The 25,631-nt window shown below is 37.9% G+C and overlaps 1 protein-coding gene across 10 annotated transcripts in view; it reads right to left on the bottom strand.

Annotated features, from left to right (window-relative positions):
• Nucleotides 1–25,631, bottom strand: part of NRXN3 (neurexin 3) — a 1,829,483-nt gene that overhangs the window by 922,266 nt on the left and 881,586 nt on the right. For all 10 annotated transcript variants that reach the window (XM_027775177.1, XM_006157103.3, XM_006157094.3 and 7 more), the window contains exon 15: nt 10,460–10,579. In XM_027775177.1, the coding sequence (XP_027630978.1) occupies nt 10,460–10,579 (120 nt within the window). The remainder of the gene's footprint in view (nt 1–10,459; nt 10,580–25,631) is intronic.

Below are 25,631 nucleotides of genomic sequence, written 5' to 3'. Positions count from 1 at the left end.
CTTTCCCTCTCCTGAAAAAAGTAAAATAGAAAAATGAGGGGAGAGAACCAAATTATATTTATTTGCTCTATTTTATAAGATAAAGTAGTTTACAGCTTTTTTTTTTTTTGCCTTTAGATGTGGAAATAAACATAAGAAATTACAAGTCTATATTGAAAAATACATTAAAATTATACCTGAATGTGACTAACAAGGTAATATAAAAATTATCTCCTGTGAACCAATAGGCTCTCAGTAGATTATTGCCATCACTATCAATAAGTAACTAGCCAAGCACATGAGAAATAAATGGGCAATCATTAAACATTAAGCAATAAAAATGGTCTACAAATACAGCCTGCTGAAGATGGTGAAAGGAAATTACTGAGGCCACAAATTCTGACAACTCATAATAATCCCTGATAAGCTTCAGGACTCTGAATTGTGGAGACTATTTCTCCTTGAATCATAAGTCCAAGTGTCAACTGGAGTTTGTAAAAACTGATATTTCACCTGTGAGTCCCAGCTCATTTTCACAGAGGGTTGAAAACAATCGCTGATAGTGATCGTCCTAGATCTTGCTGAAGGTGTTGGCCACTGCACGTTATCTTCATATCAGCCATCAGTAGAGCTTGAGGAAACCATCTCTTGCTAGCAAGCTTAAGCCCAGGCCTATAGACTGTTCCTGAGAGTCCTAGGCCTTCATCCTTGCTCGTAGAAGAGCACTTCACCTTCTAGATCTCGCCCACCATGGGCCCACACTGCCTTTCTTAGCTTTATTGACTTCTTTGCACTCACCCTTCTGCCTGCCTAGAGACACCAACTTGCAAAATGGGACTTGTTTGCTAGAACTGATCTTATAACCTGAACAGGTCAGTCCCAATGATGCCTTGTTTAAAATGAACACTACATAAAAAGTAAAAAATATAGCTCCTTCTGATAACCATGTAGACACTAGAAATGACAGTATTATTGATCATTGCAAGTAGTTAAACTCTGTGGCTAATGTGAATCTACGTTCCTATGAATTCAGAGGAGTTCTCATCAAGCTTCCCTTGAAGCATTCAGAAGACACTGGCACTCAGGAGCCCAGATTTCTTAATCACACAAATCTAATTGAATCTTTGTCTTCTGATCTAATAGTTTTGTCTCTCTGAGCAAATCACTTCACTTGCCCCTGTCTCGTTTCTGTCTTCCATGAGACCAGGTCACAATAGCATCTACTTTCCAGGGTTGTTGTGAAATTTGAACAACAAAATGACACAATTTAGTACACTGACCAGTACACAGTTAATTAGTTAAAAAATAAAAGATAATTGTGTATGAGAGAAGTAAATATTCAAGGACAAAAGGATTTAAAACTGAGAAAATGCTAAGAGTACAAACAAAAATTATTTTAAAAATTTAGGCAAAAAAGACTAATGGAAGAATCATATGTCTTTTCAAAGTAATACATGAGTATTGTTCAAAAGGCTCAAGACATTTTAATTCTCTTCCCCCCCCCCCAAGGATTTTGCCATAGGGTATATATGCTCATGGGAGAGGGACAGAGAAAGACAGTGAGAAGGAAAATGAGAAATCATGTCCCATGAGGATGGCATGGAGCAATCCCTTCTTCTTCATTCTCCTTCTGGGACTTTGGGCACACAAGCACATACACCTTGTGTGATTTTCAAGCTGCCTGAATCATAGTCAACCATGTGGGAGTTCAAGACTTTAACCACAATGCCACCTGCTGGCCCCAGTATTTTAATTCTTTGGGAAAAGGTACCTGAGTTTGGCATTGATATTTACTATAATTGAGGTCCAATCTCTGCAAGATGACATGTTAATCCATCATCTTTTTGCTGATTTCTGTTCAGTAGAGATACAGTGTTCAGTAGAAAAGATAATAACAAAGGTTAAGAAGGTTTTGATCTTCAGGATATTCATTAGTCTTAAATATAACAACATTTGTGTTTTAATATTCTTTTTAATACCTATAAATATCTAGTTCTTCAAATATTCTTTTGCCTTCTTGTTGTTTACACTTTTACCATCTTGTTATTTCCCTTGTTAAGGAGTTAAATAAATTAGACACACAATAATTCTATATTTGTATAAGTGTTTTGTTTTTAACTTTATGAAAATTATACTTGTATAAGTCATATTTTTATGTTTATGAACATCATATTGAAGAAAAGCCAATAGTTCTAGAGGAGCTATTACATGCAATGTCCTAAACTTCACAATTATGAGTTAGATCTATCTTTATAACACTCTCAACAGTAGAGGATCTATATGATATCTGCATTTCAGGGGCACAGAGGATTTAATTAACTTGCCCAAGGTAGCGCAGATATTAAGTGACAAAGTCAAGATTTGAACGTAGGCCATACTACTCTATATCAGTGATCTCATTCACTGTAATAAATGCATATATTGGAATTGCAGTTAAGTAAACACATGAAATTGAGAAGATTTAGGTCAGTAGAGAATGATGTAGGAGAGGGACCAGCAGTTGGCATAGTGGCTATGTCGTGGACTCCCTGGCCCAGTGACTTAAACTCATGCCAGGCATGTGTGCATGTGTGCTGAAGATGCATGTGCATGTGTGCTGAAGATCCCAAGAGGAGAACAGAGGAGAAGGGATTGAGGCATGGCCAATGTTGTCGGCCATGGTTCAAGTCCCTGGCCCAGTGACTTAAACTCATGCCAGGCATGTGTGCATGTGTGCTCAAGATCCCAAGAGGAGAACAGAGGAGAAGGGATTGAGGCATGGCCATTCCCCAGGGTTGTTTTCTTTCTGTCTCTCTGTCTCTCTCTGTCTTTCTGGCAAGTGCACATGCCCTATAGCAAAATCCTCTCCACAAAAAAAGGAGAGAGAGAGAGAGAGAATGAAATAGGAGATATTCTAATTGTATAATGGCCAAAAATACATATGATTCTAAATTGTCTCATCTCTGTATTAAGATAGAAAGAGAACCAGCAGTTAACGTAATGGTTATGTCGCTGGACTCCCACGTAGTCGACCGCGGTTCACGTCCTGGACCCAGTGACTTAAGACTCATGCCGAGTGCATGTGCGTGTGTGCCCAAGATCCCAAGAGGAGAATGGAGGAGAACGGACTGTGGTGTGACCATCCCCCCTGGGGGATGATTTCTCACTTTCTGTCTCTATGTCTCTCTCTGTCTGTCTGGTGAGCGCACGCGCCCTATAGCGAAAATCTCTCCAAAAAAAAAAAAGATAGAAAGTGTTCAGGTTTCAAAATATGATAAAAGTAGCTAAGAACACATGTTTTCCTTTTTCCAACCTAATTTTCTTATACACGAGGTTGTTGGATAAGTCATGATGCATTTTTTTTCTGTTTTTCTATGCAAAAATGCATCAATAATTTGGTTGTCCATAAAGATTTGCTCACCTGGAATTATGCATTCCAGTCTAATAATCAGTGCAGACCTTAAAAGGTTACTTCTAACCATGACTAAGTAGTAGTAAAGCTAATAACAATGTTAATTCTCTTATCTTCAAGTCGTCACTCAGATACTCTCGCACTATGTGATCTCAGTTCTGTTATTGTTAAAATCAGGCTACTAGTAGTATAGTGTTTTCAGGAACTTGGGGATAGTTCAAGGGATGACATCTTTACAGAGGCCTAGTAGAGTGTCAAGAACATGATAAGAACTTATCAAATGTCAAATATTATCACTTTTAATTAAACCCACTACTATCTATCTTTAAGTCCCTGTTATTCTCCTTGTGCTATATCAGAGTTTCGAGAGGCTAACTAAAGATCAATAACACAATTTCATAGTGTTAGAGTCAGAATTGTCATTCAAAGCAGTTTGATTCTACAGCCAATTAAATGAATGACTCTGCTATTTTATCATTTCTAATGTAATATACTGTCTATATTACAAATCCGCCTTCTACAATTTTGATTTATTAAAATAAACTTCCAAGATCAATGTCCACCAGTGATCCCATGAAACAAAGCAAGACCTAAGCCCTATAAGGCCTACTTCCAGGACCCGGGAACAGATTCAACACGGAGTGATTCCTCCCCTAGAATTCAGTACCAAAATATTTAATTTCCTTTAATGTTAAAGGAAATTAAGAAATCAAAAATTTTTATTTTTTTTTATTTTTATTTTTTTTATTTTTTTATTTTTTTGGAGAGATTTTCACTGTAGGGCGCGTGCGCTCGCCAGACTGACAGAGAGAGACATAGAGACAGAAAGCGAGAAATCACCCCCCAGGGGGGATGGTCACGCCGCAATCCCTTCTCCTCCATTCTCCTCTCGGGATCTTGGGCACGCACGCACACGTGCCCGGCGTGAGTTTTAAGCCACCGGGTCCGGGACACGAACTGCGGTCGACTACATGGGAGTCCAGCGACATAGCCATTACGCTAACTGCTGGTTCCCAAAAAATTTTTATATTTTTGAAAAAATATTGCATATTATGTTAAAGAAAGCACAGTATAAATTTTAAACATGGTGTGATCTTTACCATGCAAATGTTTAGAATAACGATTGGAGGATTAGCCGGAATATTAACAGTGGCTGTAGAATATTTTTCTCTGCTTGATTACTGGAATGCTGCCTTTCCTTTCCAGTCTTTCTCTATTCCATATTTGCTTAGGAAATACAAAATATCCAAGACTAATTCTTCAATGAACATTGCCCCTTACAAATTCTCCAAGACTAATTCTTCAATGAACATTGCCCCACGCACAGATCTTCTCTTCCCGGGGTCTGAACAACAGGGGCAGTTGCCCTCACTCCACTTTTGGATGCCTCACTATTACACTGATCCCTATTTCCTTTGAAGCCCCTTCCTACGTGTCTTTCCCCATAAGACTGTAATATTTTTGAGAACAGAACTATATCTTATTCATGATCATACCAGCAAATAGGAAATGTCTGGTGAGTGAAAGAATGAATAAATGATAAGTGTGTTCTACGTAGCAACAGTCTTAAAAGTGAAATCCTCAAATATGATTTATTTGCTACACAGGCAGAACATGAAAACAGAAGGGAAATATAAACACATAATCAGCCAGAAACACGAATGTACCAGTGTTCTGACATCCTTGGAAATTACTGCTCTAACAGTACGGTCATAGCACCATCATAACACAATGTCTAGGTATCTATATGAAGCCAAGAGAAAGAACTGGCATATGCACATCTGTCTCCTTGTTTGTACACTAAGTAATGCATATATTGGTTATTTTTTTTCTGAAGCCTGAATGGGAAATGTGTTTTTAACAGATTTAATCGATACGCCAACCTACATTAAAAAAATAAATAAACCCACACAATAAATAAAAAGCAAAAGGCCAATCAATAGCCAACAGTGCAGCTTAACAGCCACTCCAGCAGAAAACTGTCTGAAAAGACGCTTCACACTCCACTATCTGCACGATCCACAGCTACTTGCTATTGATTTGTTGCAAGCAAAGAACATCTATTATCACATGCCAGTGTGAACCTAGCAATTTCTCCAACAAGTAGCCTGCAATGGAAGACCGGCAATGTAGCACAAGGTAGCTTGCTGCTGAAGGTGGACTGAGGACCCACGTTTATTCCCTTCTTTTCACCTCACAAAACTACTATGAATGCCCAGTTCCTAACCCCAGGAACTGATGTGTGTTAAGGACTCCTGTCCTGTGTATGCTTCTCTGGGGTATAGGAGTAATAACAAGACCTCACAACTGTAGGCCACTTAAAACAGTTGACATAAACATTGTAAAAGGCAATAATATTACTAAGGATATGGGATGTTTAAAATTGCTATTTTTACAAACTCTCTAGAAATGGCAACCTTTTGTATACGTGTAGGTGCTTGAAACTGAGGTGAACTGTGCACATTTTTCAATGTTGTGAAGGAGAGAGGACCAACCAGCAGGCTTCCAGTGGTAGTGGCATGGGCACACAATATGGGAAAGAGATTCTGAATTGTATGATGGCTAAAGTATGCTAGAGTCCTAGGTTCTCAGTCTTCATTTAAAACATCAGTAAGAACTCACTATTTAAAAAGAATATCTGTAGAAGAACTTTTAAGTTTCTATTTGTTGTTGTTGTTGTGTTCTTAAAATGTAGCCACAGCACAAATGTCATTATTTGATTTTCAGGGGGTGCTCACCCTCTGAGACATCAGCCCTCTCAAATATTAACTTCAGAAGAACTGATTATCTTTGGAGAATGTACTTATGTGTCCTTCCATAGCTTTTATTGAATTCTTCATTAACTCAAGGTCCATTGCAGTATCAAAACAACCCTAAAAGGCAACCTCAAAAAGAGACATTCCACATGCTTTTATGTAAAATGGTAGAAGGCCATAACTAAAAGGATGTTAGCCAATTAGTAAATCAGTGATACGTGTGTGTCCAATCAGATCACTTTTTCTTTTCTACTTCACAGAGGGGATTAATTCTTACACAGGTAACAGGTTTCAGAAAATTGGTGTCACACCTTCACAACGACCATGTCCCTTCTGCGTATCTATCTTTATAGAGTTATAGAGTGGCCTGAAATTCATCCTACTGCTTCCATCCACCCATCATGCTCACAGAAAGGGTGATGAAATAAGATAAAAACCACCGAGGCTTGTTCTCCTCAAATTAAATGAGATGAAGTTCTAAAGCTCATACTCTTTCCATGGAGGCCACAATGATCACAGCCTCTTAGCACTGTCAAGCAAACCCCACATTTGTCAAATAGGCAAGGAAAAATCAAAGGTCATGAGTGACAGAAACAATGCTAGGAGAAATGAGGAAGATCTTAAATACAGACATTCTTTAAAACCTTTCAACTCACACCCAGATACAATAAATTTTTCCACATGATGGAATAAGTATTTTATTTTGGAAGGCATAGAAACCTAGCTATTTCCCTGCCTAACAAGTTTCTATTCTTGGATGTATAGTAATTTATAGATTTTTTTTTCTCTCCATTCCCATTAATTGATGATCAATCTGCTTCCCTGATAAACACCTCAGGGAAAATGAGAGACCCAAAAGTTTTGTTTCTCCCAAAATGTTTTGCCATTACAGCTTATCTCTAACCATTTCATAAGTTCATAAGACTTCATAAATTGTATTAAGGAACACAATTTATTTTAGATACATGCAACATTCTGCAGAAAATTATCTTCTCAAAGATTAGAAAATGGACATATTTCCTTGACAGTTCCACTTATGATGCCATGACCCGTTCTGTTATTTAGGTCAACTGCAAGTCACCTATGGCATTAATGTCACCAAAGCAATTACTAATGGCCTCTGTGCTCTTCCACATAACATATAGTCCCTGGTTTTCTCTGTGTCCCCTCTCTGTCATTCCTCTTCGTCTTCCATTAACTTATTTCATCCTTTCTCTTTTCTTTGCAATTTCCCCCCACTGCTTTTGCCAATGATAAATATGAACTTTGTTCAATTATGCTGGTGACACTGAGGGTTAACACTCAACTTCTGAAGCATGTTAAGCTACTAAGTATGTGCTAGCATAGGAAGGCACAGAGAATATCAGACAGGTAACTTCATTTTGAAGATGTATATAAGATAAAATAGCAAATTACAATTCTAAAAGTCAAGGTTGATAAAGAAAATAATGATTTATGATGTAGAGACTGATGTTCTAGATGCAACAAACTGGCTCTGGTGCTAGTTCCAAGAAAGTCTTCTTAAAAGCCTGGAATGTCAGACATTGGATACTGGGACACCCAGTGTAACAACTTCAAACAACCTACCATTTTGATATATTTGGTTTGGTTTCATTTAAAGTTTATATCTGAACTTCACAGTCATATACGAATCTTATATATTTATCACACCCTGTAATTAAAATATACTTGCTTCACTTTCATGTAGCCAGCCAATCACAGGAGCTCTGCTCCACTCACCAGGAGGAAAATAGATGAACAGATTCTGTTAGTGATTCGGGTTCTTATATCTCCCACAATCAAAAGGTTTGACTGCATCATTTGAATTAAATCAAAATGTACTACCCTAAGCCTGGATATCTTAGAAACAGTCTTGAAGTAGGAGCAGCTACTGTTAAAAAGACAAGCTGACATTTTTCCAACCCTGATTCTAGTGCTTCATTTTATATCGACAAATTGCCTATGTCAAATAATACGATAGTCTATATCCTGAACTAAGACACAATCTGCTCTTGGCAAAATCAAAAACAACCATAGAAAAGTGGGAAAAAAAATCCTGTTTGATTTTTACCAGAAAACAATGGCTGGCCCTGAGTGACAAAAAGCAACTTGTCCATGACAGAAACATATACATACCTTCTGAAGACGGCACATATTCACCGCAGTTAGGATAACTTACCTTTCTGCCTTTGCTGCCTGCAGTCTCCTCCCGATCATGTCCTACTCAAAGTGGGATAAATGTGTGGCATGGAGTAAACTTGTGAGGGTAAGAGAAACACTATGCCACCATTTGGGAGAAAAAAAGCCCTCCTCGTGATTCCTATGCAGACGAATTGGAGGGAAAAGAAAGAGCATATAGCATAATCCCTCAGGAACTTCGATGTGCCCATAACTGCCTGTTTCCAAGTGGAACTGTATTTTCAAGTCATATGCATGGAAACGGGACTTTCAATAATACCAAAATACTTGGCAAGAGCAATCTGATCCCAAAACTTGAAGACAATGTATCCTTTGCATGACAGATAAAGAGGCAAATTCTTATATCTAGATGACTAAGTCTCTCATCATTTTCTCACTACATTGCCAGATTCTCCACTTGTTTCCTTGTACTAGATCTTAAGAAAATAAGAAAGTATATGGAGCGAGAAGCTATTGGAAATAAGAACTATAAGAGACAAGTGCACACGTGAAAAAGTTGAGAAATAAGGAATCGAGGAACACCAAATGAGGAGGCCTAGTGTTGCAGTAGACAACTGCTCCCATGTGGGCACACCGCAACATGCTTTCCTATTTGCTTAGATAAGACCATGCATCATTTTTATAAAACCAAGAGGTCAAATGACTTCGGATTACAATCCAAAATTCTACCATGAAGTTAGTATTTAGGAGATCGGATCAGCAGAACCCAGTAACTAGGTCTTTCTAACACATCCCTTTGTAATAGATATTCACATATTAATAGATATCCAGATGGAATAGGAATTCATATATTTACTTGTCTACAGAATGGCCACATTAGAAGATAACTGGAGAAGGAAGTGGATACCCATGGCATTGAAGTAGAATGGATCTTCAAAAAGTGCATAAAAATGTGCAATGCAAAAAAAAAAAAAATTGGAGGGATTTCAATTTTTCTTTTCCAAAATAAACTCAAACTTTAATTTCACCTCCACCAACATTCTGAATTATCCTCATATATCCACTATCAGTGCTAGAATCATCTTCATCAATTCAGTCTTTTCTTAGAACTAAATCTACTGATATGCATCACTAGTGGACAAAGACAGCATTCATAAGACTCACTTCCAATGTGAATCAAATACACAAATATACACATATGAAATACATTCACAAAATAGAAACAGGATAGCTATGTGTATGTAAACCTAATAGATGTCATGAAAGTTAATCACAGGAATCTGCATTCCATTTTCTAACACATCCCTTTGTAATAGATATTCACATATTAATAGATATCCAGATGGAATAGGAATTCATATATTTACTTGTCTACAGAATGGCCACATTAGAAGATAACTGGAGAAGGAAGTGGATACCCATGGCATTGAAGTAGAATGGATCTTCAAAAAGTGCATAAAAATGTGCAATGCAAAAAAAAAAAATTGGAGGGATTTCAATTTTTTTTTCCAAAATAAACTCAAACTTTAATTTCACCTCCACCAACATTCTGAATTATCCTCATATATCCACTATCAGTGCTAGAATCATCTTCATCAATTCAGTCTTTTCTTAGAACTAAATCTACTGATATGCATCACTAGTGGACAAAGACAGCATTCATAAGACTCACTTCCAATGTGAATCAAATACACAAATATACACATATGAAATACATTCACAAAATAGAAACAGGATAGCTATGTGTATGTAAACCTAATAGATGTCATGAAAGTTAATCACAGGAATCTGCATTCCATTTGAAAGACACCTGAGAATGCTTTAAGGTTTTCTAATTGGAAAAGAATTCTAAATGTCTTATAAGCCACAATAAGTTATTTAAATAGCTGTATTCCTTAAATTCTAGATAAAGCAAATGGGGACAGTCCCAAAATTATTATCCAAATGATTTAATTAATAGAGAAATTGAACCCCTTATGATAAAAATACTGCCTCAATTGTTTCTGTGTGTTTGTTTATCAGTCTCTTTGATCGTCCCAAAAGGGCATTCACTCTTTATTTTTTAAGATTCTGGAGGAGAGAAATGTCTTATGAATCTTTTGGAAGAGCCATCCTTTCACATATTGTTCCTGAAGATTTCTCCAAACCACTGAAACTTTTGCAAAATTTCCAGGTATGACTAGATTGTACTCACGATCATTGCACTGGTTTCCAGAGTAGGAGGTCATGGAACAGTCACAGGTGAAGCCTTCCCACTGCTGCATGCAGACCCCTTGGTTAGCACACGAATCTTCCTGGCAGGTGGTACTGGGTCCTGGTAATTCACAAAAAAGAGGGGACAGAAAAAAAAGGAGAAGGAGAAGAAATGCTCAAAATTAGTCAGCTTCAAAGAAATCACCTATATTTCCTATTTTCATGCCCCCAGACAGTCAAAAACACAACCACTAAAAATGTCAACTCTCTCATGCAACAAGAATTCATTATATACAAAAGAGGACAGAATACACACTTAGCCACAAATTATCAACAGTTACACACAGAAGGGAGAGGGCTGAACATACTGTTCTTCCATTAGACAGACTTTGCAGAAGAGCTTCTTCTCTACCATTCAACTAGAAAGAGAACTCATTGGAGCATAGTCTTTCTTAATGTACAATGCTGAAGTAGAGGGGGAAAAAAAAGCCCTCCCTTCATTCTTATAAATAAAGGAATAAAGTTTTATCCTGAAACTAAAAGTCTCTAGGTCTACCTTGTGACATTTAAAAGATGCTTGATGAGGAGGAGGGAGAAGAGAAGGAAGTGGAAGATTATATAGCAGCTAATGTGTATTGATATTTTATGGGTGATAAGTACTGAGTATAAGCAATTTACCTACATTATTTAATTAAGCCCACCAGTAACTCTAAGAGTCATTATGATTACCTCCATTTTCCAGATTTAAAAACTGGACTCAAAGAGGAAAACTAATTTATTCAGGGTCACACATTTGGTAATTAATAGATGCTGATGTCCACTTGGGTAAATTACCACTGAGATCCATGCTGTTAAACACACCAGTGGTTCTCAGAGTGCAAACTTCAGACCAGCATCCCCTGATGATTGTGAGGAATGTAAATGGTTGGGCTCCAGCCCAAGATAAATTAGAAATTTGGAGGAAGAGGAAGAGTCTATTTCCACAAACTTTCAGGAGATTCTGACACAGCCTAAAGTTTGAGAACCACTGCACTACTCTACAGTGCTCCTGTAGGAATTTCAGAAGTGTGTTCTCTTAAATGGAGCATGTACATAATAAAGGATACAAAAATAATTTTTTTGAGAGTTTTTTTGCTATAGGGCGCGTTCACTTGCCAGACAGACAAAGACAGAGAGACAGAAAGTGAGAAATCACCCCCCCCCCAGGTGGGATGGTCACGCTGCAATCCCTTCTCCTCCATTCTCTTCTAGGGAATATCTTGGGTGCGCATGCACATGCGCCCAGCGTGAGTTTAAGCCACTGGGTCTGGGACTCGAACCGCAGTTGACTACGTGGGAGTCCAGCGACATAGCCATTACGCTAACTGCTGGTCCCGAGGATACAAAAAATAATTTTTGAGGTACTTGAAGAAAATATTAAAATCATGTTTATGTTTTCGTTTTACTCTTTATTACTTCAATGTTTGTGTGTCTTTCATATACTAATGATGCATAAGTATAATGGTACCTGTGTTTAATTTATAAATAAGCTTACCTATTTTGGAGGTGTTACTAAAATATTTTACTGATATGAGTGGGCAACAATAAAGCTTGATGATCTCTGTCTTACAGATTGCCATTCAAATCTTTCTTTAGAGCCTTCCCCTCAACCATTCTTTTTATTAATAGCCATTTTCTACCCTAATCTTCAGATTTAAGATAAAGGTATATTTTTAGAATTACTTTAATATTCAAGATAACTTCATACAGTTCCCAAAAAGCCTCAGCAAAGAAGATGAACCCTTTGACTCAGCCAGTGTATCAATCAGGAATTAAAGCATAAAAATGATTGACACAGTAACAAACATATCAATTGCAATAACTACATGTTCACAATTTCCAAGCTAAATCTCACACAGACGGAGAATAGAGAAATGAAAGCATGCAGGGTCTTATGAACGCATGTTCAAAAGATATGCATGATTTGTTTGTCTTCTGGGGGGACATTATATGCTGTATTTATTCATGAAGGGTGGAAGGAGCACAGGCTATCACTCAGACAAAGTTATTAGGATATGACATAAGAAAGTTCAAGACAATTACAAGAACTGGGGGAACAGCATGGCCACTGGGTTTCTGCAGCTCTTGTTTGCCATGTGGTTCCCCCATACAGCGATGAAAGGAAGTACATGGTCATGTTCTCAGTGGGTCTTAAACTTGAGCATTATGTTGTACAAGTTTCATTAACAATGGCAAATCAGGACAGCTTCTTTCAAAGGATAAAAGCTTCTGAGAAGTCCATGGGGCTTCCTGACCAAACAGTTCTCACCAGACAATGGGCTGGTAATTCAATTGTACTCAAGAATCAGTAACACATGGAAGGCTTTTCTTTGAAAAGCAGCAGAACAGCACAAACTTTGGGAAAACATAATAACTCTTTGCATGTTGATTGAATTTGAAGACAATGGCTTTTCCTTGCCTCTCTCTCACCTTGATTGCCAAAATTTAACCGCTTTCTTTTTTTTCTTTTCTTTTTTTTGCAGAGGTTTTTGCTATAGGGTGTGTGCGCTCGCCAGACAGACAGAGAGAGACAGAGAGACAGAAAGCGAAAAATCACCCTCCAGGGGGGATGGCCACGCCACAATCCCTTCTCTTCCATTCTCCTCTCGGGATCTTGGGTACGCACGCACATGCGCCCGGCATGAGTTTAAGCCACCGGGTCCGGGACTCAAACCGCGGTCAACTACATGGGAGTCCAGCGACATAGCCATTATGCTAACTGCTGGTCCCAAGATTTATCCATTTTCTAAAGACCAACCCCAATACCTTCCCTAGGGGAAAAATTCCCCATGATCATATCTTCAAATAATAGTTCTTCCGTTTCTTAGTGGTCACAGCTCACTTACTACCTGCAGCACGAATTTTTGCATGTGATAATATTCAGTTTCGTACTTTATTGTACATTATACTGTTTATGTAATCCTCCAAGTGTGTTATTTTTTCACTACTGTCCTAATGTAGAGAAAGTATTTTAGGAAATGGTGAGTTGATCTGAATTAAAGGCAACCTGATTTGCCTGTGTCTCATACTTCCAAAATCTGAGTATGACGGACATTGGTACTCAGCAAAGTAAGCAGAAAGAGCTCTTTCCTATTTGTCAAAGGCTGGTCAGGAATCAAGTACAGAGGGAATTACAGATAATTTCTAAATTCTATTGAATTTATTTTATGTACACTTATGGGTGGACATCAGGTAGAATCAGAAAATTGTCAAAGGCTGTCTACATTTTTTTGTAATTAATTAATTCACTAATTTAATTTTCTTTGATACATTCAATCACATTATTATTTGGCTTACAAAATAGATATTTCAACAGGTGAACATTTCTCCCTAGTACAGTTGATAAAACTATGAAATATCTTCAACAGATAATACCACATTTCTTTGTGCCATTATTGCTTTGCCTCCTTCTTTTTCTTCTAAATGTCCTTCTTCTGATGCTCCTCTTTCACATGCACTATTGTAATCACCCATGAGTAAGAACGTTTTCAGTAAGGAACAACAGAATAGGCAATGCCTTCTCCTCAGTCCACAAGTAGATTTCAACTTTTTTCAAGGTTGAGATCACAGGGTTTCCGCCACCTCCTCCATATTCATTTTCCCCTTCTTGCCTTAGCTCATGGGCCTCCAGCCATTCCTCCCTAATTTTAGTTACTTTTAGTTCCTCTCTGACACAGCAGCACTCAGAGTGTTGCCCCAAACTAGTAGCATCTGTATCACTAGGAGTTTATAAGAAAGGCCTGTATCCAGGCTCCACGCAGAACTACTGACTGGGGACTGGTTCACAAGTCCAAGTCCTGACAAGCCCTCCAGTGGCTGTAACACCTGCTGAGGCTGCAGGATCACTACTCTAACACCTCAAGCCCATCTTTAGCATCAAGCCTGCTTGCACTCGCTAGACCCATGGCCTGAAATCTCCTTCCTCCAGATCTTGAGGTGACTGGTTTATTCTTTTTTTTTTTTTTCTTTTTTAAGAGAGAGGTTTTTTTGTTATAGGGCATGTGTACTTGCCGGAGAGACACAGAGAGACAGAAAATAAGATATCACCTCCCAGGGAGAATGGCCACACTGCAATCCCTTCTCCTCCATTCTCCTCTTGGACTTTGAGCCCACACGCACACGTGCTTGGAGTGAGTTTTAAGCCACGGAGTGCAGGACTCGAACCCTGGTTGACTATGTGGGAGTTCAGCAATGTAACTATTATGCTACCTGCTGCTCCCAAGACTAATTTGTTCTTATTCTTCAAGTATGAGCTCAAAGGAGTTTTCTCCATACTATTGGGTCATCGGGAAGGTTGTGACACATCTTTGCATAGAAAAATACATCAATACTTTCCTGATGAGCTAATATTTGTTTAAAAAGTTCCCAACAGTGTTACATATATCTGTCATCATGTCTTCCTGGTAACTTAAGGCCTAACAATTATGCAGCTTGTAGTTATATTGTGGAAGTTATTTTTTAATTTGACAAATAATAATTATACATTTTTATGGAGTACAATGTGATGTTCTGATACATGTTTACAAAGTCAAATAATTCAATGCAAGCTAATGAACCATCTATCATTTCACATATGTATCACATGTTTGTGGCTGAAAACTTTAAATATACAGCAATTTTGAAATATATTGGGTTGTAGGAAAAGTCATGATGTATTTTTCTATGTTTTTCTATGCAAAAAGGAGTCATGATTTTTCCAACAACCCAATACAATGTATTGTTATTTATTATACTATATTACATTCAGCAAATCACTAAAGTTTATTTCTTCTAGCTGAAACATTATACTATTTGCTCAGTATCTCTTCTTGCCTTTTCCATCCTTCTCCCATCCTCTGATAACCGTCATTCTACTCTCTACAGCTATAAACCCAAGTTTTTAAGATACCACATATAAGTGAGATCATTTGTTGTTTTACACCTGGTCTATTTTACTTAGCAGAAGGTCCTTCAGGCTTATTCATGTAGCAAATGACAGGATAGCATTCTATTACATATATAAACCACATTCCCTTTCTCTATTCATCTGATCATAGAGACTTAGGGTGCTTCCATATTTTACTATCATGAATGATGCTTCAATGAAAATGAGGGTACAGATACACCTTCCACAAATCATTTTTAAAAGTTTAAACTGTATTTATTTATTTATTTACTTATTTTAACTTGACCAGGGCACAGGGGAAGAGAGAAAAAGTCACCAGGTCCAGGACTCAAACCACAGTCAGCCATGTGGAAGTCCAGCACCTGTCCCCTCCCCTCATCTATTTTGATTCCTTTAAATGTGATCTCAGAAAGAGGCCAGTTGGATCATGTGATAGTTCTATCTTTAATATTCTGAGTAACCTTCCATAATGTCTGGACTAATTTACATCCCATCCCACTGATAGCGTACACTCTCACCAACACTTATCTTTCCTCTTTTTAGTAAGAGTCATTTTAAGAGATGGGAGGGGAGAGCTCATGGTTTTTGTTTTTATTTCCCTGATTTGTGATGATGAACATTTTTTCATATATCTTTTGACCATGTCTATATCTTCTCTTGAGAAGTGTCTATTTAAGTGTTTTACCCATTCTATGTTTGAATTATTTCTTTGAGTTATTTGGGTTCCTTGTATATTTTGGATATTAGCCCTTTATCAAATGTATGGTGTGCAAATATTACATTCCCCCTTCCCCAAGATGTGGGTTGTCTCTTCACTCTAGTATTTTGCTTTAAAGAACTTTTTAGTTTGATGCAATCCTGTTTGTTTATTTCTGTGTTTGCTGCCTATACTTTTAAAGTCATAGCTAAAAAAAAAAAAAAAAAAAAAAAAATCTTTGCCCAGAAAAATGTCATGGAGCTGTTTCCCTATGCCTTTTTCTGGTAGTTTTACACTATCAGGTTGTCCACTTAAGTATGTAATACATTTTGAGTTAACTTTTGTAGATGGTGTGAGGTAAGGGCCCAATTTCATTTGTCTGCCTATAGATAACCAGTTTCCCCACCATCATCTACTGAAGAGACTGTCCTTTCTCTACTGTGTATTTTTGGCAACTGTGTTGAACATCAATTGACTGTACATATGTGGGTTTGTTTCTGGGGTCTTTGTGCTGTTCCATTAGTCAGTGTGTCTATTCTATCAAGTTCTTTACTGTCTGTCTCATCCTACTGGAATATAAACCCCTTGAAGGCAGAAGTCTTGTCTATCTTGTTTGCATTTACATGTCTAATTTACATAAAGTATTAGTACAGAGTGGGCTCAGAAACTATTGTGGGAAAGAAAGAATTAAAGTACAAAAGAACCAAAGAAATCAAGGAAGTAATTCTTTAAGGACTGAAAACTAAGTGACAATTTGCCCCTAGAATTTACCAATATCAGATCCATGTGAGCGACCTTTTACTTGGAATCAACTATTTTTGTTGGCTTCTTAGAAGTTTATTTGTTAATTTCTTCCATGAGAGAGAAAGAGAGGAGAGACAGCACCCCAGTAGGATCTTGATGCCATGATCTACTCCCAGCTTCAGCCAGCCCTGGATCATGGCCATGTGTGTGCCTAGAGTACTCAGGAATGGATCAGCCTTGCAGAGCATTGTGTTTTATCACTATGCCATTGTCAGGGCACCCAAGCTTTTATTTATTTATTTATTTATTTATTTATTTATTTATTTATTTATTTATGGCATGGTAGGATGGTGATATCTAATCAATATTTATTCCTCTGACTTCAGTCTTACCAGATGTTGAGACAAGGACTCTTGTGTCCCCAGTCTCCAGGTCCAGTATGAAACATTGTGTGTAACATATAAAAGTTTTCTCTAGACTCTCTAGATGATAAATTTATAAACTCCTATTCTTACTGCAATCTGTTGGGTCATCTGGAAAGTCATGATGCATTTCTGCATAGACAAACAAAGAAAAATGCATTGTGACTTTTCCTGATGTCAATGTAGCCAATGCATGCATTTCACATAGAAGAGTCAGGAAAAAAGAGAAAAAGAAGAAAGATTACAGAAATATGCCCCAGAGGAGGTGGGGGTGGGGAAGAAAAGCTTGAGATGTTTCTCACTGCACATCTATTAATACAAGATAATCTTGTACAAAATGAAAAGAGGATATAACAATAGAGATGGCTTACATAGCATTTATTATGTGCCAGACACTGTATTAAGTTCTTTAAAGATATTAATTCAATTAATTTTTATAACCACATGGTGAAGCAATTATAATTAAAAGTATTAAAGAATTAGAAGAACAGAAATGATTTTTCCCATGGGAGACATTCAGAATTTCTAAATTAAATAATTTTTTGACTCTTGATTGAATCAGAAGGCAAGGCTTTCTGAAAAGTGAACTGAGGGACAGAAAAGTTAGATAATTTTCCCCCAACCCCATACATAGCAAGTAGAAGGGTGAGGTATCAAACCCAAGCTTTCTAATACCACAGCCCACCCACCTAAGTTCTTGTGGGTAAGCCTCAGTGGTAGGGATAGTGTGGGGGGTAATCTTGGCTTGATGAGAACAGTTTAAATAAGGTATTTATAACCTACAAACAAAGAAAGTGACATATAACGCAAGGATTTGTTTTTTTAGAAGGGACACTTTTAAACAAAATTTCAATTTTAAATTTGATTAAAAATAAACCAGAATGGCTCAACTGCAGTAACACAGAGGTAGTGCAACACTGCAATTCTGGAAGCCATGTGGAAGACTGAATTCAGTTCCCAGGTCCACATGTACACACCAAGCATGTGTGGGAATGTCAGTGATCCTGGCTGCCTAGGAAGTCTGCAGGGAAGACACAAACCCAGGACCTTTCTCATGTAGTCCAGTTGCAATACTGTACTTCACCATCTGGCTTCTCATTACTATCTTAATACGTTAAAACTGCACCAAAGCTGTAGGAAACCACTGTGTAGGATGGGGTACACTAGATTGCATTTGTTATGTCATCCTTGCTATATTAGTCACATATCCTTTTGAGAAAAGATGGCGACGTTTCTTTGTGCTGTAGAGATAGTGATGAGGCAACAAAGGCATGCCTAGAAAGACTACATACATTGTCAGGGATGTTTTTATTTTGGTTTCTAACTTCCAGCTCTGTTTTCAGTTCAATGGAAAACATCAAATTGTGTCAGATGATAACTTTGATGGTTGACACAATTTTCCCATCATTCTTCTTGAATTTGGCATTGTTTTTCTTTGTAAAAACTGTCCCATATAGACACTTCGTGTCTGTTTTTGCTCAAATACACATTGGCAGCACATGTAAACTGATTTAACACTCTTCATGTGCTTGAAAATCAAAAGTTGACAGAGTGTCTTTTATTCTTTGCAGGTCTTTGAAATTGAAGTGCTACCTAAAACACAGAATACTAGAATCAGAGTACATTTTTCCTGTTATTGATTGAATAAGAACTAGCCAAACAGGGGCAAGCAGGTGACATAGTGCTTAAAGTGCTGGACTCCCACATGGCTGACTATGGTTTGGGTTCTGAATCATGCCTGGCGTGTGTGTGTGCATACTCAAAGTCCTAGGAAGAGAATGAAAGAGGAGGGATCATGGTGTGGCCATATCTCCTGGTGAGTAATTACTCATTTTCCCTCTCATTGTTTCTCTGTCTCTCTGGCAAGGCATATGCTTTATGGCAAAACCTTGAAAAAGACTTAACCAAACCTATGCCTCAAATACCCAACTTAAAATTAATGAATATTGCAAAACCTATGGTACAGAAGTGGGGGTAAGGGAGGGTAAAAGGCCTGGAGGCCATATTGATTCTGGTTTCTGTTTATATTAAAGATCCTAGGCAGGCAAGCCAGTGGCAGGCACCAGGTGGAGCGAATTTAAGAATATTCATGGACTTTAATTATAAGAACTGAAGTGTTCATCAAAGGGCTTAGATGCTACGAGTGTGACCTGAGTGTGAAGTCATTGCAGTAGAACTCTGTGCCAACTAAAGGATTTGCTCCCCCGATACAAAACACAGATGCCATGGGAATAAGACATAGAGAGTTGTCATGAAATGTATAAAGAGATCTACCTTCAACTTAATTTTGTTCTCTTCATATGTACATAAACCTTTCTTCATTTATATTTTTAAATTTGCATTGTTTTATAGCCGCAAATGAGCTAGCAGTAATTGGGTGGGGAAAGAATAAAGTATGGAAAAACGAAGATGAAAATGAATATATAAGGGATGTGTGTATGTTTCATTGTGTGTATGATATATATGAATAAGTCCATGGAAAAAGTCTGATTCATGCATTAAAAAATATTCTTACCAGATTCCTGAGCAATCTAGTCTCTAGAAATCAAAACATAATCATGAATTAAGAGGTTTCGTGGAGGGTGTGAGGGTTAACTTTATACGTCAACTAGGCTAAGAAGTGCCCTGGCAGCTGGCCATTATAGATAATAACAGCAATCAAACATTATTTTTGGGTGTGTCTGTGAGCATATTTCTGGAAAATATTAGCATCTGAGTTGGTGAATTGAGTTAAGATAGACTTCCTCAATTTGTTAAGTGTCCCAGGTAGAAGAAAAAGGGGAGATTTCCTCTCTGTGCTTGAGTTGAGAGTGCCATCTTCTTCTGTTCCCTGAAAGTGAACACTGATTCTTCTAATTCTTGAGCTTTTGACTTAGAGACCAAGACTTATCTCATCATACCAAGCCCTGACCCCCTACCTTTCATTCTCAGGCCTTCAGACTTGGACTGAATTACAGCCCTGGCTTTCTCAATTCTCTAGCTCACAACTGTGGGATTCTCAGCCTCCAAGACCATGTGAACCAATTCCTATGATAAATATTTCTTTCTTTCTAGCTATCTACTTACTACCTACCTATATATTTCCTGTAAGTTCTGTTCTTCCAGAGAACCATGATGAATACAGAAGGCATTTGTGAGAATATGAATAACTTGCTTACTTTTATTGCATGTGTATATTGGTCCCTTCAGCATAACTGCTTCCATAGCTCTCAGGGTATTTCTAAATTTGCAGTATTGTGTCCTCTTTCAATAAAAAAGTCACTTACAGCCAATGTAAGATCTTCCTTTTAATGGCAGAAACCTAATTCACTTCCATTTAAACTTAAGGTAAGAAAGCAAAGATACCTTAAACATGTCAAATGTCTTCATTTAAGTAGAGCCAAACTGAAAAGTGAATAGTGTACATTCCAAAGATAAGGTAAAGTGAGAGAATAGAGACCAAAAATATTATGATAAAATTTCAATTTAAATGATATTGTAAAAATAAGCTGCGGAGATCTAAGGGGGCTGTATACTTAAAATCATGCTTTTTGTCTTGAAAGGAGGACCTGTGACTTGCCAGTCTTCAGCAAGGCATCATACTGGTTGTATTAAGCATGTTCAGAGACCATGGCTTCCTCTTTACAAATGTAGTCTAAAAAAAGTCACATGATTAAGGTGATGAGTGAAGAAGATAAATAATAAGATCTAATATTAGGAGCAGTTTCGTGAACACTCCCATTCTCTTCAATCACTTCAACCCTTTCATAATACATTGGGTGTTGAAAAGATCAAAATGGACACGAGAACTGGTAGAAATCAAGATGACCTCATAAAGTCTTCATTCCCAGTGGCCCTTGATCAGTGATATATTACAGACAAATATTTAACAACTGGTACTCTAGGGGAAAACATACAAATTTGTAACATGTTGACTTTACTAGCTTAAAATATTCCCATCATAGCCTGTTTCAAGCTATAATATCTTATGTCAATGGGCTTTGAAAGTTTCTGAAAATTCTGTGCTGGTGGCATTGGCAAAGTTGCTTATGAATGTTCTATAGAAGTTGTCATTCTACTCAAGAGACCCTGATTAAAAGACTGTACCTCTCAGCAAGGCAGCTCCTTCCATGTGCCTATAGAGAGTACCATGAAGAGATGTACTCTCACTCCTAATCTGAAGAGACAGCCTGGCTTGAAACCAGGTCAATCAAAAAAGTTCTTTCTTGGCATATTTCATCACAAGGATAAATATATTTCTAATTACCTGGAATGATAGTGTAGGCAGGGGTTAGGAGAGGAATGGGAAGCAAATAGGAAAAGAAATCATTCTCATCCTTGTTTCTTGAGGTTTCAACTGAGAAGGAAACTTGTTTACATATGTGGCCCGGTAAAGTGACAGGCATTAGGTGAATAATGTCTTCCCTGTCTTAGAACATGTGGCTTCCCCCTGACTACTCTCTGCTTCCAGTTCTTGCTCTTATCTTTTCTCCACTGTGGTGTCAGAGTGTTCTTGATAAAATGAAAATCCAACTCAAACCTCATTCTCCCTTATAGCATCCATGAGATAAAGCCCAACTCTTTATACAAAAAGTCTGTCATCATTTGTCTCCATCCTACTGCTCCAGTTTTATCTTCCATGATATCCCAACATGCACATTATTTTGGCCAAATGAAGCTTCTTGTATGTCTATAAATTAGCCAAGTTCTTTCTTCTTCTTCTTCTTCTTTTTTTTTTTTTTAGAGATTCTTGCCATAGGGCATGTGCACTTGCAGGAGAGACAAAAAGCGGGAAATTACCTCATAGGAGGATGGCCCATCGCCATCCTTTCTCCTCCATTCTCCTCTTGAGATTTTGGGTGCACACACATGGGTACCCAGCATGAGTTTTAAGCTCCCAGGTCCAGGACTCAAACTGCGATCATCTATGTGGGAGTCCAGTGACATACTCATTACACCATCTGCTGGTTCCCTAGCCAAGTTTTTAAATGTGCTTCCACTGCTCATCTGTCTAAAATATCTTGTCCTTCAGATTCAACTCAGACTATCCGAGAAGACAACTTTTCATGGCCACTATCACCCCCATGCAGCCCAGATACTCTCCTCCTGGCTCATGTGGCAGGATCCATAACTATAGGATAGCAAGGTTCACTCTGCATTGCGCTGTTTGGCTAACCTACTGATTTCCTTGGCTTCAAAAACTGTATTTTGTCTATGGTCTTAGAACCTGGTCAAATACCCAATACAGAGGAAGAGCTGACATCCAATTTCTGTTATATTGAAAACACAATCACTAGAGAAGTTTTCCAAAATTTAAATAAAAAATATGACCCCAACAACATAATGATAAGAGGATTCAAGCTGTTGACTCGTCCAGACTCATTATGCCACTTTTTATATTTCATTGTTATATTTCTTTCTGAATACATTTGCCTCTACATTTCAGACTGTCTCATTTCTTTGTCATATGTTTTAACTGCCCTTCACACTTAATGGTAATTAGTACTATCTGTTCCCACAGGTTGCAGCTGATAAAAGCCAGCTTATGAGTAATGGGCCATACTCCAATGTCAGGAAACTAAAAACTAAAAGCATTTACATCATAAAGCTCATTCATTGTAATATGAGGAAAGAGTAAGATGACCCAAAATAATCACAAAGAATAACAGCTCTTGGTACAAAGAGACTGTCAAGTCATCACAAGAATGGGAGAAAGTTAGTGTCACTGGAGTAATAGTTTAAAACCTGTACTGATGAGTAGACTGTGTCTATAAAAGAAAAAGTTAAGATTTATAAAATATTCTATTCCCCAAATCTACAACCACATTTTGGTAAATAATTTAAAATAGGCCTGAAGATCAATCACTTCTTTGTATGACTTCCACAATCATTTTTCTTTCTAATAGGAATCTGAAGATTATTTTTCCATGTATGTGGGTCTCTGCATGAGAGGCCCTATATTAGCATTTATGGACTAAAAATCCATATAGTTTTACCCTGATCAATAGTAAAGTCTAGGAGCAAATGCAGTTGTCCAGTTTTTTGTTTGTTTGTTTGTTTTTTAGGTATTTGTCATAGGACAAGTGCACACACCAGAGAGAAGAAAATGAGAAATCACCCTCTTGGGGAGGATGGCCACGCACACCTCAGTTTCTTTTCCATTTTCCTCTCAGGATTCTGGGCATGCAGGCACACATATTTGGTGATTTTTTCAAGCCTCTGGGTCCAAGACTCGAACCAGAGTTGGCTATGTGAGAGTCTAGGTCCTTAACCAACATGCCACCTGCTGGCCCCATAGTTGTCCAGTTTTATCTACTAATTCTGGTCCTAAGAAGCTTTAATACCCTTGGAGCTTCTCACATTGTATGTCAAATCCTGACCCCTCTTTTTCTCTCCCCCTTTTTTAAAAGAATAATCTGCGATTGGCCTTTTTGACGATTAAACATGTCTAAAAACACCAATATTACCATTGGGCCCTATAGACTCTGAAATTGAAAGCAACTATATAAGAATGTTTCAGAAAGTTTCTGGAGAAATATAACTAAAGTGAACTCATTTTGGTTTAAAAAAAATTTTTTGAATCCGTGCACAGTTTTTTCATAATACACACTTTCCATGAACTTTTTGAAGACTCCACATCCAGTTCCCTTGGACTTCAAAGTACTAATCCAATGTATTTTTCCCCCTTTCATTAATGTCAATAGATGCCAAAATATATGTGCATCTTCTGAGAGAAGATGAAGGTCAAGGAGTTACATTAAAATTGCTAGAGAGAGAAGCCTTATTAATTGATGTCTTCTTGGGAGATGGACACTTGCTCTGGTTACCTACATGGCATATGTCAAGTAAATCACAGTAAAGCAAATGATCTTTCAGGTAAAAAATAATTTTTATAAAGCTACCTTTGCCTTACTCACCTCTAACAATTTTTTTCTGACTGCCAGCTCTGCAGAGACCATTTGAGACTTAGTCTCTGCTTACCAAGAGATACCTAACATGCATGTTCCTCTCTCGCTATTCTGAGTCAAATCAGCCTAACGTGATAGGACTGGAGGGCCGTTATTGACTCTAGAAGCACTCTTTGAATGGTAGAAGAAGCAATTTCTGCAATGGGTATCCACTGACATCTCACATGCAGGCATTTTGTAGGGGATTCAGAATAAAACCAACAGATCCTCTTCCTCCTTTAAAGTACTTTTTTTTTTTTCTCCTTAGGTCAAAACCTAGAAAATTAAAGTGCTGAACTAAAATCTCTAATAGAAAATTTAAGTCTTTAGAATATTTTAATGACATTAATATCTCCTAAAAGCCTAAAAATATTTCCTTAAAATGAGTTAAGAGAAAATGACATTTTCTTTAATCAGGTCCAAGGACTTAAAAGTCCTGCTCTAAGAAATGACCTCCCTGACATTGAAAATAAGAAATTAAGAGCTCAAGTGGCCTCCCCCAACCCCAAATGCTGCCTTCTATCTATAATGAATAAATCAAAAGGTGCCAACTCCCTCTATGGCAATTACTTTCAGAGGCATTACTTCCAGAGTGGATTAATGTGATTGTGGGTAGTAACAGTATAGGATGTTGTCAATCCTCTTTGGTTCCACACCCACCTCCCTGTGAATGGAATCATGTTCCTATCCCCATGAGGTCTTCTCTTTACAGTTATTCATGCATTGATCTGGGTTTTCTGTCACCCTTCCAGAAGAACACAGGGTTCAGCCCCCTCCCCACAATTGCTGCTGTCTAAGAGGTGTGACAGCTTGAAGACCTCTAGAGAAAAGATACCAAGAGTTACACAGGGCATCTCTCAGTCCAAAGTGGTAATGGGAACAAGAGCCTTCTCTACCTTGCAGGTCAGCTTTGGTCAACGCAACTTTGTTAGCAAAAGAACAGAAAAAGCGAAAACAATAACCAGAGGTTAGTAAGAGGTAGAGTAAACCAGGGTAACATTACAGAAATGAAAATGCAATCTGCATAACCAACATCACTCAGACAGACAACTGAAATGCTCTACAGGTTCACCAGACAGCACAGACAGGGGACGCGCAGACCAGGGGCGGAGCAGGCTTCCTCGGAGCCAAATCAGCAGAGCGGGGGCAAGGAGATATTGGACTTGACAAAGCACAAGCAATGGGCAACAAGAGCCTTCCCACATCCACACAGCCAATCCCAAGGCATATGGTCCAGAAAGAAGGGTAGTGCATGGCCAGACTGAAGGACATGTGTGCACAATCAGATGGAGCCCACAATAATCACTCTGAACACGTAGGTGTTAGCATAGAAGAGTCACTTGGGTACACCCCTTGCACCCTCCTACAAATGCCACTAAGGAATATGGCACTATAATTGGGCATTTGTATCAAGATGATTTGAAACATCAAAGAACTCAATTTGTTTAATTTAAAAAAGA

The sequence above is a fragment of the Tupaia chinensis genome, unplaced genomic scaffold, assembly GCF_000334495.1.
Source record: "Tupaia chinensis unplaced genomic scaffold, TupChi_1.0 Scaffold000528_1, whole genome shotgun sequence".
Lineage (NCBI taxonomy): Eukaryota > Metazoa > Chordata > Mammalia > Scandentia > Tupaiidae > Tupaia > Tupaia belangeri.
The sequence above is the reverse complement of the archived record's forward strand: the minus strand, read 5'-3'. Positions and strand labels throughout refer to the sequence as shown.